The sequence below is a fragment of the Esox lucius genome, chromosome 23 (genome assembly GCF_011004845.1).
Source record: "Esox lucius isolate fEsoLuc1 chromosome 23, fEsoLuc1.pri, whole genome shotgun sequence".
NCBI lineage: Eukaryota > Metazoa > Chordata > Actinopteri > Esociformes > Esocidae > Esox > Esox lucius.
Genome location: NC_047591.1, coordinates 7,892,546 through 7,907,164, shown reverse-complemented (window position 1 = coordinate 7,907,164; position 14,619 = coordinate 7,892,546). Strand labels below are relative to the sequence as shown.

The 14,619-nt window shown below is 43.2% G+C and overlaps 1 protein-coding gene across 9 annotated transcripts in view; it reads right to left on the bottom strand.

Annotated features, from left to right (window-relative positions):
• The window catches only part of LOC105028205 (kinesin-like protein KIF21A), a 36,010-nt gene extending 23,795 nt beyond the window's left edge, over positions 1-12,215 (bottom strand). For 8 of the 9 annotated variants that reach the window (XM_034290089.1, XM_034290090.1, XM_034290091.1 and 5 more), the window contains exon 1: positions 11,852-12,215. In XM_034290089.1, the coding sequence (XP_034145980.1) occupies positions 11,852-11,892 (41 nt within the window). In that variant the 5' untranslated portion in view covers positions 11,893-12,215. Of the gene's footprint in view, positions 1-3,489; positions 3,742-11,851 lie in introns of those variants that run through there. The other variant, XM_034290093.1, reaches the window with a different exon arrangement.
• Between the last annotated feature and the right edge of the window lie 2,404 nt (positions 12,216-14,619).

Genomic DNA, 14,619 nt, shown 5'->3' with positions numbered 1-14,619 from the left:
TAGGATGCTGCTTTGACGGGTAAGCTCTGTTGAAGAGAGAAGAGTGTCCTTGTCTATCAATGACCTATTAGTTCATGTTTCTTAAGATAACTCCTCTGACAGCCCTCAATTCGACAATGGTTACGTTTGGTTGTCAGGTGTTAGGGGGAAACCAGAGTATTAGGTTAATCCGTCCTTGCTAAAGCAGAATATGAAATGAAAAAATACATTCCCACCACTGCTAACAAGTAGCAACTACAGCAGTTCTGGTTCCTCTCTGGAAGAGTTTCTTTCAACAGAAACTAATCTCCAATGTCTCTGTCAAACTAAAGAGACCCAAATATATGTAAAATGAATAGATCTAAAAACAAGAAACCAGGTGAGCCTAGTTCAGCCGGCCCGCAATAGAAAGTGTTAAACGTGGCTGCCCTCTCAAGAATTGAACCTGGGTCGCCCACGTGAAAAGCAGTGTCATGAACCACTATGCCACAGATCTGAACATTTGCCGGCTGTTTGAATATTTTTTTGTTGGGTTAGTCTAAATAAGATATATGGGATAAATCCAATTTAGACTTCACAGCCACCGTGACTAACGCTACCAATGTGCTGCCTCTGAACTCCCTTAACCAAACAGGTGTTCAGTTCTACATAGTTTTATCAAATTATTGGCCCTGACAAAGACAGATTGTGACAGAAAACACTACTGGTCCAGCTGCCCTCCTTTCCTCTGACTATGTATTTTCCCATAGTCCAAGAGCAGCAGGTACTAATCTGTTGGCAGCACTCCCAGCTCTGCATTCAAACTCCTACAACCTATCCAGTACTTTGCAGCCTGCCTGTTGTTTTACCTTCCCTAGTTCTCCCATGAATACACCAACTTCAGGATAAGACCATCCGCAAAAGTACCAAAACGTTGAAAAACAATCAAAGGTCAGAAGTCAGAAGAAGGTCATTTGGAGTCACACTGCTGTATTTTGCTGAGCTAAAATAAAAAAATGACCACTGGTTTATTCCCACAGAATGTTATGGCCAGTTCCGCTAAGGCCAATTTCAAATGGTTGCTATACCTTTGAAACCAATGTCAAACATGGTGCTGCTAACAGTGTATCTTCGTCCACTGTTACGCCAGCTCCAAACTGAGCGTGACCCAGTGGTGCTCTGCTTCACAACATACGTGACCAATCTCTTTGACAACATTCCAACCAACTGTGTGGTGGACGAGTTCCTGACTGTCTCACCTGTTTGTACCAGAAATGACATGCTGGATAAGTGGTCAGCGTGATAAAAGGCGAATCCACTGAAAGATCGACAAAAAGACTAAATATAAAACTCCCCTGAAGCTGCTATGGAGGAGCTATGAAGAACCAAGGCCCTAACTGCGAATTGGACATCAAGTAACATTTTGAGTTTACATTAGCCAGACGTCTCAATCAGAAATACATTGAAACTAGGCGTTGACTTGACGTCTGTGTCCAGTCAACAAGGTTTTGAGAAAGCAGCTGTGAAGTGGCAGCAGGTAGCTGAGTTTATTAGTCTTATTCAGGGAGAAGCCATCTTGAGCCGATCAAATATCCTGTCTATTCTAAAATAGACAGGAGTATGAGGTCATCAACAGTGGACAAGTGCCTATAGAATATACAACGAGTGTCAAGCACACTTCACAGTGCAAGAAGAATGAGCGTGTGTACATAATTAGCCCTCTAGCTGGGATATTTGACAAGTTTCAGCCCATGGGTCAAATAAAAACAAATGATTCTTGAGGGTGGAGGGGTTGGTGGATTCACCTAGCTTCTAGAGCATTTGACCCTAGCCCTGGTGAAAAATCTGTTGTTGCTATAAAAACAGTTGCATCTAGGTTGTTGCCATAAATGGCAATGTGTTCCAAGCCGTCTCACCTGGTAAAATAGGGTGCAGAGAGAGCTACCTTCATGTAGACTTTATTATGATTAAAAAGCACTAAAGCTAATCAAGGAATCAGCGATTAGTTGAACCAAATGTGCTAGCGCCGTAACAAAAATGTACACATTTTGGGTCCAACCCGAGAAACAGGATAGAAGACCTCTACAGTACAGTGTTACAATGAATTGATTCTTAGGTCTTGTTTCCTCCCAAAGTAATCTAACTCTCCAGTTCCTGTACTGTGCAGGGGCCCCAAAGCCGTTCCTAAACAGTACTGGGGGACTGTCTGACTGCCTAACTGCCTGAGTGAGCAACAGTCAGCTTTAGATTTATCCACCAGGACAACTCCATGGTTAGGTTAATCCTGCTTCGTGAAATATAATAGAGCTTTTGAAAGTGTTCAATAATCCGATTCGGTAGAGGTTGGCTGTGGTTCGCTGAGGTGGGATACGCTGCTTCTATGAGATGAAAGGCCAACACATGTGTGAAAGCACACACACACACACACACAAAGTAAAATATGCATAAATGCACACAGACACACACGCACAGCAAAGATCTCTTGACAGTTAGACTCTCACCATGTGACATGCCCAGTTAGGCTCATGTTGGGGGCCTCATTACAGCGATTAGGGTGACAGCCAGCGGAGCCTCGCATTGCACCGCTAACTCGCTAACCCCACTCAAAATGCACCAGGCTAGCTAAAGAGATCACCTCGGAGAAGAACCAAACTCTACCCCACCCAGAAGCCTCTGTCCTGTACCTGAGTCAATGAAAACCCCCTCTCTTCCACTAATCAACGTTGAAATATCTGTCGGTCTCTCCCTCCCTGTCCCACCCTGTCATTCTTTTCTCTCTGTCTCCTGGGTTCCGTCACACACGGATGTCACCGCCGTGACACAGCCACCTGGTTCAAAGGGCCAGGCAGAAGCACAGTCACATTTCTATCCAGCATAATCTCCTGGCTAAACCAGCACACTTCAAACAGCAGGGCCCTTGTGAAATATACTGCCGGCCAGAGTCCAGAGCACGGAGATCGGAGGTCAGAGCCAGGCAGGGGGCACTGTCTGCATGAGGCCAGAACGGTAATGGTCATAAATGGTGCAGCTACTCTGCTATTATTCTAGATGAGTCTATGCTTCAGTCCTATAAACGTATTTATGCTGCGTTATAACCAAGACATTGGGGAATGTATGTGGTTTTATTTGACTACGGCATGCATGTTTCTGTAACCGGTGTTGTTGACGAGATGGAGACGGGTTAACAGCCCACTGCACAGCCCTGAGACAGATGCCGGTTAATAGGTGACTCAGCCGCGTCATCACAACCATGCTGACTCACTCTGCCTGACCTCATCCTCAACCTTATCATCCACTCTCTGCCAGTCACACTGGTCCCTGCCTCAGCAGCTTCAGACAAATCTAATTATCAAATTCTACACAGTCTTATGAGTCATCATCCATATTCATAAATGACAATATGAGAGCATCTGGACTAAGAGGGAAATAATGATTAACACGACTAGACCACAAGCTAGGTTTCCATCCAACTGGCAGCGGTTTTTTATGCAAATGATCATAAATGCACATTCCAGACAATAATGTTCTTACATTGCGCGGTTTAATTCTCGAAGGATGTGTCATTGCAGCCAGAGGTTTGCATGCCAGTCTAGTCAGTGTCTCTAGGTCATGTAGAGGGCGGAGAAAACTGGATCAGCATTGTCAGGGTAAATGGGTCGGATGTCAGAGAGGGCGGCTTTGTCTCGTTGCATTCTAGCGACTCCTTGTGGTAGGCCAGTCTCCTGCGAGCTCAGTCACAGTTGTCTGTTCAGAGAGTGCCTTCTCTTGCAGGTGGGAGTATTCCTGGTTGAGTGAGCAGTAGGGCAGGAAGCAGGATGGTTTAGTTTATGGTGTTTATGGAGGACATATCTTGACATTTGACTCTCCTGAGCCCGCTTGGGAGGTGTTGAGCAGTGGTAAAAAATGCACAGTGGACATCACAACAACTACAAGGGGAAGAAAAACTGTTTAAAACAGAAAATTGCATTGTCCCTTTAGAGGTATGGTTCCATCATGAAATATACAGCAGTACATACAACATTTTACAAACACTTTTTGATTGTGTTTTTACATATCATGACTTAATTAAATTAATTTAAACCGAGCATGGAAAAATAATGAGAAGCAGTACAATAATCAGGTGGCTGTTATGGTACTTCCAGTCATATCAGAGATTTCATTGTGGCTTAAGTATCTGAGGAATTCCAGCATGTTTAGTAAGCAAGATTTTTAATGAGCGTTGGAGCACCACTCTCCAGTGGTTAATGAGGGACCACTGTACACCTGCCATCAAAGACACACACACACACACACACAAACCTCCTTAACCCTTAATATAACCCAAATCTAACTGTAAAATAGTAATAAAGTAATAAGTATACTTAAGTGTGTAAAAACAGACTTTAGTACACCAATAATACCTGATTGGAAAAAGCATTTTAGTTCACTTAATATGTACTTTTAAATTTGATGTTGCTATGCCTGCAAGTGTCTGTGTTCAGGGAAAGTTACCAATGAATGGGAAAGCTTTACCTCCAGGAAACATGGTAGCTCTTCATGCAAATCTCTTCTCTCTTGCCTCTCTTGAAAGAGCACCTTCAATGTGTGTGTGTGCGTGTGTTTGTGAAATAGAGCATGTGCATCAGTGTTTGAACGTATGTGTGTGTTGTTCTGTTTGGCAGTACATGGTCATTATGTAAGTGGAAGCAAAGCATTATGCCAGCTGATGTAGCTGTAGCATCCGGCTATGGCGACACTATATGACCGGTTCAATGTGACCTGGGCAGGGGTAGACCGGGTTTCGGTCAATGATACCCATGGCCAGAGGAAGTGGAGATGAGAGAGGAGGGGTCAGGGGGGAGGAAATGGTAGTTGAACAGATGGAAAGATCCCCACGGTCGTCACGGCCATCATAAACATGGTCATTATTACTGCCTAATATAACTGTGCGCCTGATGTTTCTATGTCTGATGTCACTAAAGCTGAAGGCAAATGTTCACAGTGTATAAATAAAACACGTCTGTGTTCTATTCTACTTAGCGTCTACTGTCATCTGGTACCCTTCATCAACCTGTCATTCCAGAGACCTCTGACACATTGTTCAGTCATCTGTTATTAGGCTTGTTTAGGAAATACATGCATTAAGGTCTGTTTACAGTTCGTGCTTCCCTGTGATTAACAGCTACAGGAAATAGCTGACAACAACCATGTTGGAGATATGCCAGAGATATAGTACACTGAGACACACTACATAGAGATACATCAGTTACACAAAATAGAGATAAGCCAGAGATACAGTACACTACATTGAGATAAGCCAGAGATACACAACATTGATATAAGCCCCCACTCTTCTGAGAGGTCTTTCCACTAGATTATGAAATATTGCAGCAGGGATATGCTTCCATACAGCCACAAGAGCATTACTGAGGTTGGGCATTGATGTTGGCCAATAAGGACTGGCTCTCAGGCAGTGTTTCAGTACATCCCAAATGTGTTCGATGGGGTTAAGGTAAGGGTAATGTGCAGCGACAAACCACTGTATGGACCTCGCTTTGTGCACAAGGGCATTCACCAAACTGTTGCTGAAAAGCTGGAAGCAAAGAGTAGTCTGGCCTGTCACTGTCTGCAGCAACGTTAAGATGTGTTCACAGTAACTAGCTCCATTATTCCTCTTCCACCCAACTTTACAGTTGGCATTATGCATTCGGGCAGGTAGAATTCTCCTGGCATCCGCCAAAGCAACATCTGAACTGCCAGATGATGAAGTGTGATTCATCACTCCAGAGGATGCGTTTCTACCACACCAGTCCAGTGGCGGCGAGGTTCACGTCACTCCAGCCGATGCATGGTGATCTGAGGGTCGTGCGTGGCTGCTCGGACGTGGAAACCAGAATCCAGGAGTGAGTGTTGCAACCGAGGACAAACCTGTTTAATGAGCGCTAAGATTCCGGGCGTAAGTTTCAGTCTTCCCACCGCGTCGAGATGAAAAACAAATCTGGCCTTTTGTTTCCTCCCGCTGTTGCTCGACTCACGAGATTTGAATCCTTCAGTCATGGGATGAATTTGACGGAAGGTTCCTCAGTGACCCCCAGTATGCATCCTCTTAAACACTGACATAACACACAATATATCCCAGGAGCGCTGGGTCTTTTCAATGTATTTGGGAACAGTTGGCCCATTGTTAAGAACTGTGCTGGTGCAGAGATTATGAGGCAAGTCATTGGGAAATTCTCAATGTCAATAGTCTCTGATTACCAGGTACTAGCAGGTCCATTTTCCTTTAGAGGGCATAAAAAGGCAAACACTGCAGTTTAAACAATAATCAACTGATCTGAATTATACCTGAACTATTTAAGTACTAGTTCTAGGCTACTTTTTGAACACCTTTTTCCTAAAATCTCTTAAGCCTAAAATGGTTTTGAATGAATAAATCTCACTCTCTCAAGTGTTTAGTCTCCACACGGGATAATAATGTCACTTTAGTTACCAAGGCCAATAGTGAAAAAAGGGGAATGTTCTGCCAGAAAATTCTGCTTTGTCAGCATTCTAGATGCCTCACGTTTCCCCTGGCGTTAATCAGGCAGGGCTCTCTTAAACTGCTGAATGAGGGTTACCACACTGGGCAGGGGCCACAGCTCTAGTGCTTGCTGGGTCATAGGTCACAGTGCAGATAAAGGGAAAAGCAGGAAGAGGGGTGCCGTGGTCGGGTGGCGGTCGGTTTCACACAATCAGTTAGGAATCTTATGTTTGACTGACTATACATGTTTTAGATCTCTCTCTGCCCTAACATACCTGATGTAGCTATGAAGGACTGGATAATGAGCTGATCATTTGAAATCAGGGAGAGATCTAAAACATGCAGGGGGGCTCCCAGGAGCCCATCACTATGATAAATAGCACATAATAACTGTGAACTTGTGGAAACATTTGTGGAAAGGGCAGTTGAAAACAACTATGCCACTGAGGGAACTCTGTCAAAACACTAGATAAGAGGACGACATTGACAGACATACAGCCTTGTAAGTCTGAGTTATTTTGGATAGGGGAAAACAGCCTAAAAATTTGAATATTTTGCAATGTCACAACCAAGGGCTTATGTGAGGGACACATTCTTTTCTTCTGGCAATGGGATACCATTAGAATTCCTAAAACACATCAATGTGATGAATGTGTGGAGATCTTTTCTGACCTCCAGTGATATTCGGCTGAACACTCTGTTAAGGGGATTTTATTTAGTTCATGTTGTGATTGTGTGTTTTTATCATGTTAGCGCATGATTTTTCTTGTGTGTTGGGTGTAAACACTGTGTCCCTATACAGCAACTCAGCTTTATAGTGGCTGTACACAAAGGAGTCATGAGACAGTATCCCTCTTTATAACAAACAATGGCTGTAGGCGAAAGAATGAAACAAATGGAAACATTGACACAGACACAACAAATTACTCAGAAAGCATTTTTGGCTTAACAGCAAAATGCGTACATTGTGGTTTTACTGTTGAGACAAGGATTAAGATGTACCAGATGGAAAGAAGAAATAAAACAGTAAATATGGTGAAAAGGCTCTTATGGCTTGGCCATATATGTATGAATGCCACTTGCAACAGTTCACTTGTCTTCATTGATTATGTACCTGCTCATGGCAGCAGTTAGTAGTTTACAAAAACATTATGACGGCAAAAGTATAAGGAAATGCCCCCAGCGCTTCATCAAACATCAAAGAAGATACCCGGCTTCTGGTTGGGTTAATGGGTCACAAAAGTTAGGCAGTTATTACATGGGTGTGACCAAAATATTAAACAATGAAAAAAAATATTCAGTCCCAGTACTTACGAAGGGTACTGCATGTGTCAGAAAGTAGGATTCAGCAAAAACATCTACCTGGCCTTATTTCACCACTGAGCCAAGTGGATGATATTGAAGAGATACTGTCATGTTTTTGTCTCCATATAGGACACTTCACAATGTTCTATGAAGTGTGTTGGCAGATGGTTCGCATGCATTATGCCTTTGTGTCATTTCATGCATATTTATCATGGACTTACGACATCGACGTTTTCATTTGCTGTGACAGCAACTTCACCCATCTCCTTAGCATACCCCACCCCCCCCCCCCCCCACCCCGGGCTGGCTAAGAGCTGGGGGGGGGGTACTAATATAGATGGACATCGTGTCCAGAGAGAGGCGCCATGGTAACTGGAATTCTAACCTCATTGTTTAAGGAAACAGTACCAGGTCCAGACTGAAGGGTAATAGCTGCAGTACATTTCTTACTCGTGAAGCATCTTAACCGTGCAGGGGGTCAAAGGTCTATATCCCGCTGACATCTTAACTAGTGTACATACATGGGGGGTGTACTTTCCACAAAATGATCTGAAACAGAAGCTATATGAATGGATGTTATCCAAAATATACACTTAATGACCTGGAAGCATTCATATCAGTGCAGGCCGAAGTATTATATTTCTGTCTGACACAATTATCGTTGTCCTCTGTAGAACATTTAAATGACCTTGTCTAATTCATACCTGAATTAGTGCAGGATACCCGTCAATCTGTCCACGTACCTTTTATCCAGAACAACTTGAAACCTGAAACAACCAGCACTGTTACAACCTCAGCAGCATGGCTCCAGGCTTTGCATAATTAATGCTTCGTTCCCTTCAAGGATAATCATCAACACAACGACTTCACTGGCTCCTCTGGGCATACATTCCCCAACAAACACATCTACTAACACTTCCATTGGCCGTATGTCCAGCTGTCAATTGTATGGACACTGAACAGGATATACTCACCGATGTATCAAAACTTCAGTAGAAACCTTTCCTAAAAAACGGTCCCAAAACCTAAGCTACCCAGATTCTAGACTATAACCGCAGATGCTGGGATGCTAGCATTGGGGAGCACATATTCTCATGCCTACCCAACAAGTACCTCTGCGTCAAAGCTTTCACTTGTCACATTCACTACCTCCACCAGAACAGCATTAGGGTGATGTGTGATGGGAGCTGTGTGCTTTGAACTGAGGCTGAAGAATTAAGCCTTGCTAACAGACAGCATTAGGACAACATGCACAGACAGGCTCTGTACAAATCTAACAACAAGCTTCAATGCTGATCACTGTGTGTGTGTGCGTGCCTGTGTGTGTTGGTGTATAGACAATGGCACAGAGAGACAAATGTTCCTATAGTTTCAGACTGAATGGTTTTCAAGTCAGTGAAAACCTGTCAGTGAATCTGTCTTTAACATGTACTTAGTCGCTCTGATAAAGTTGCTACTCTACCGTCTTCACCACCACACAGTAGTGTTGCCATGGTACTTCATCTTAATCAAACATCAACAGACTGTAGAGAATGAATGGACTTTGTGTGGTGGGGTTCCCTTGTGAATGTTCCTTTTATGCTAATGTACTGTAGCTGTAACCATAACAGACTTATTTAAGAAAGTCCTAACAATAATTATTAGTTAAGTGGGTGTCAGAACTTTGTGTCAATTTGATTTGAGCTTGAAGTAATTGAGCGTGGTCATCAGACACGCAGGTCTATGTGCTTTCAAGTCTGAGGGGCTATGCAGGCTAACAATCGTTAGCGTTATAGCCATAATTAATCATATGAAAATATTAAATGGCCTGTATAGCGTTATATACTTGGCATACCATGGACAATCTGGATGTCATTATGCAAGAACACCTTTAATACGCAGACAGATTAAAAGACATTAAGCCTCAGGTACCCAAGACAACAGCAGAAGACAGGCTCAGACAAACACGAGGCCGTCCCTTAACGGACAAATCAGCGTGCACCTATCAGAATGTGTGTAATTGCTGGCGTCTGTGTCGGCTCTGTAGATCTCAGGAGTGTCTTTCCGTTGCGGTGTGCTGGGAGATCACCTGAACCCCTTCAACTCTCCTCTCACGCTGATCAACGTGTGGCTTGGTGTGTGCCCAGAAGGAAGTGCCCAGAGGGAAGGAAAAAAGCGACCGACTTCAGACCGACTTTGGGACTGTGCCCTGGCGTGTGGCTGCTGTTGACATAATGTGATAAAGTGAGCTTTGGTCAGTCGAGTCCTCAGGATAGAGTACATGTACATCAGGCTCAGAGAAGGTCTGAGTGGACTGTGGGCTTAAGGGATCTGCTTACTGACCCAGCCAGGCAGTCACAGCCTCCAGGGTTCCCACCAGGGCCCCGGGGGCAGCTGATCGACAAGATACTCCGGAAAAGCCAATGAGGGAGTGAAGTCCTTATGCAAGCCTTCAGACGATATGCGTAGTTTGAGAGGGCGTGGTTCATCCTTGGTCAGAAGGATAACATGGTCACAAAATAAAAACTGGGCCATGTGTTGCATAATCATGTTATGAATGATGTGTTATTACATTTCAGCGGATGATCTGGGTAGACGCGTGGCTCCGATTTCCGGAACGTACCTTGACACTGTAATGGGTTTTGTCTCGAGCAGACTCAATGAGAATAATTAGAGGGAGACTGATTGTGGAGGAAACAAAAGGACAAATTAATTTAGGGGGCGTTAGAGAAAAGGAAAGCGTGAGAGAGAGGAGGGTATACTGTATGAATTAATGAATTAACGATTGCAGACACGATACAAAGCCAGCCCACAGTTCATTAGGAACGTGCTTTCTATGCAGATGTATACACTGGCAGGGTTTACACACAAGCAGACACATGCTATGACCGTTGACGAGTGCTTTGGGTATTGTACTCTATGTGTTGTGAGGCACTGGCGATCTTCACACCGTGGACAGTCTCTGCAATACCCATTAGCTGAACACTTCGGCTAATGAGTATTCTCGAGTCATTGCAAATAGTGGTCTATTGGGCGACTGCTTTCAGTGTGAAATGGCAGTATCTTTTGTCCACAATAGATTTCAGCCTGAAATGTCAGCCTGAAATGTCCACAATAAAAACAGCCCTAGTATTGTGCAGAAGTGCTTGTTGCTTTTGTATTGTTTCATGAATGTGGCTGTATTTCTAGGAGAGAGGCTTGTAAACCAAGGCCCTGCCCGGACTGACTTGGTAAACAGAGTACTGGGTCAAAGTCTGCCTGCAGTAACTAGAGACAGAGAGAGACCGGCCATAGAGGCCACATTAGAGCAAGAGTAACCTAACCTGAGGACACGACTTTGTCTCATTCCACTGATCCTTCTCACATGACAATAGTGACGTTACAGATCCATGACGCTGTACAGGCGCAAGCCAGCGTGCGCACATTGTCGAATACTCCCTGCTGACAATGACTGATTATATCCGCACACATTATGGATTGTTGTATTGATTTGTTGTATTTTTTTTAAATTGGATTCATTCAGTTCCCTTGTTGTTTCTAAATCCCTCATTTACAAATGCGTGGCATTTAGGATAGGCAGTATGGATCATTCTGGTTGGTCCTATGTCCTCTTGTCATGTCCACACCTTCACCCCTCACTTATCAATGTAACTTACACAACACCTCTGTATGCAGGCCATTGAGACATGATTGTATTGTAGTTTAAAAAGAAGGAAACCTGAATCAACCAAGAGGCAGGCGTGATGGCTATAAGACTACAGTGCTTCTACATAGGGGACAGTGCTGACATTTCAAACAATGCTAAGGCGGTGCTGTTTAAGCGATTGACATTTGACAAGGTATACGAGAAGAGACTGGGCCGCTGTGGCTACCACAAATAAACACTGATAGCTTTCCCACATTGTAGATTAATGTGCGCTATTTTCGGACCTAATGCTTAATTGTTAAGACAAGCATGCATGACTGTTATTACAGAATAACTAGGCCATCACAGCAGCTCTCGCTGTGGTTTAACGACACAGGCATGGACACAATAGCAGGTTCTGTATCCTGGAGAGGCGTGACCGAGATGAGCATCATTTTCAAACACCGACAGAAAATCCACCTTACCTCAACGCGACCCGCACCGAACTTTCGTCCAGTCCACTCATTTCGATGCCTGGAGGGTCGTCACGGCTGGAACAACCACGATATAAATAGCTTGATTTTCTTTTTCTTTATCCGCTTACAGCTGGCTGCGACGTTCCTGAAGCGCTCGAGACAACGCCGCTCACCTCTACATAATAAATAGTTTTAAGATTAACTCAGCCGTAGTGTGCTATTCTCTGTGCTGCTATATTGCGGGTGATCCAGGCACATTCATATAAACCTTCGCTATGATATCCGACGTTACATTTTCAATGACAACGTACTCCCGTCTACAGGACAGCCGTGGACGGTGGCTGCGTAAGGATAGGGACAGCAATACACTTGCCTGATTCTGCGTGGGAGGGCCCCGAGGAGACAAACGTAAGCTAGCCACGCCTTTTGAAAGTTACCCCACCACCGTAGCTTACCAATCAGGGAAGAAACATTATTTTAACATAATTCAGTGGAATAATCAAGTGAATGTGTTTTGTCTCGAATGTTAAACTGTTTCTTCATGTCACCCAAATTAAAGACTCCTCAAGGCCAATCAATTGGTTAAGGCCCGTGTCTTGTGTAATAATTTGCTATGTTACTGAAGACATTTGCCCCTGTGATGTTTATTTTAATTGTTTATGTTTCAGGGACATCACTTTATAATATGTAATGCAATTAAAAACAAATACAAATTAATCTTTTGTCATTCTAATCAGATGTGAATACGTTTCGGGAAGCGATGGAGCATGACACCATCGTGTGGAAAATGGTGGTAAGTGCAGTGTATCTAAATCAGTTCCCTCCTCATACACTAGATGGCACCATATGCATACTACATTGAAAATCCCTTTCTGGACGTTCTGAGTTTTACATCATGTTTGTTAGCCGAATAATCAGACAGGCAAATGGAACAGCGGATGTATAACAATCTTTGTGTCTAGCTCCTAAATGTTGCATTAATAACAAAATAAAAACATTGTTAGTCGTTGAGTTAATATTTTATTTACATGAAAATACATGTTTTAAATCAAGTGTCAGGAACCAAGCATATATTCTAAGCATATTTAAATATAACGAACAAATATAGTTAATTTATAAATATCCTAAAACAAGGCTCTCCCAAAAATTCCTAGACAAACACCATCCTGTAGGTTTTTGCTCATACCACAATCTACAGTAGCACACCTGATTATAATAATTTCCTGGTAGATAAAGTGAATCCTATACATTTCAACTGGTGTTGTGTAGGACAGATGGGTGGCTCTCCCGGAACAGCATTGGAGAAGCAGAACAAAGAATTTCTGATAATAACGCATAGTACCGTTACAGATTTATACCAGTAGCAGAACAGGTGGTCTAAAAATGTGGTACATGTTTCTAACCTGTTTGGGAGTTTGTTCTTTAATTTAAAAAAAACATACAGCGCATGCATTGGTTAGTATAAGAGATAGGTTCCATTAAATTAACAACTAATTTGCTATCGAATTTGCATTGTCTCATTTTACAAATTAGTAAGAATTTACTATGACAAAGAAAAATGCAAAAATAAGTGTTACATTCAGATTTTCCATTTATAAAAATCAATCACAATGTAATTGTATCAAAGATTTGTTGCAGGTCAGCATGTGGTGGGATCATATTAGAGTATCTTAACAGTTAACAGATTATCAACAGATTATATTGAATACTATTTGACTCTGACCCATATTCCCAGATATACAGTATCTCACTAAAGTGAGTACACCCCTCACATTTTTGAAATTTTTTTAATTATATGTTTTCATGTGACAACACTGTAGAAATGACACTTTGCTACAATGCAAAGTAGTGAGTGTACAACTTGTATAACAGTGTAAATTTAATGTCCTCTAAAAATAACTAAACACACAGCCATTAATGTCCAAACTGCTGGCAACAAAAATGAGTACAATCCTAAGTGAAAATTTCCATATTGAGCCCAATTGGCAATTTTCCCTCCTCAGTGTCATGTGACTCGTTAGTGTTACAAGGTCTCAGGTGTGAATGGAGAGCAGGTGTTTTAAATTTGGTGCTATCGCTCTCACACACCCTCACACTGGTCACTGGAAGTTCAACATGGCACCTCATGGCAAAGAACTCTCAGAGGATCTGAAAAAAAGAATTGTCGCTCTACATAAAGATGGCCTAGGCAATAAGAAGATTGCCAAGATCCTGAAACTCAGCTGCAGCACGGTGGCCAAGACCATACAGCGATTTAAAAGGAAAGGATCCACTCAGAACAGGACTCGCCATAGTCGACCAAAGAAGTTGAGTGCACATGCTCAGCGTCATATCCAGAAGTTGTCTTTGGGAAATAGACGTATGAGGGCTGCCAGCATTGCTGCAGAGGTTGAAGGGGTGGGGGGTCAGCCTGTCACTGCTCAGACCATACGCCGAACACTGCATCAAATTGGTCTACATGGCTGTCCTCCCAGAAGGAAGCCTCTTCTAAAGATGATGCACAAGAAAGCCTGCAAACCAGTTTGCTGGTTCAGATGGTGCGAGCATGTGTGGCTGCAACCAGTGAGGAGTACATAGACAAGTGTGTCTTGCCTACAGTCAAGCATGGTGGTGGGAGTGTCATGGTCTGGGGCTGTGTGAGTGCTGCCGGCACTGGGGAGCTACAGTTCATAGAGGGAACCATTAATGCCAACACGTACTGTGACATACTGAAGCAGAGCATGATCCCCTCCCTTCGGAGACTGGGCTACAGGGCAGTATTCCAACATGATAATGAC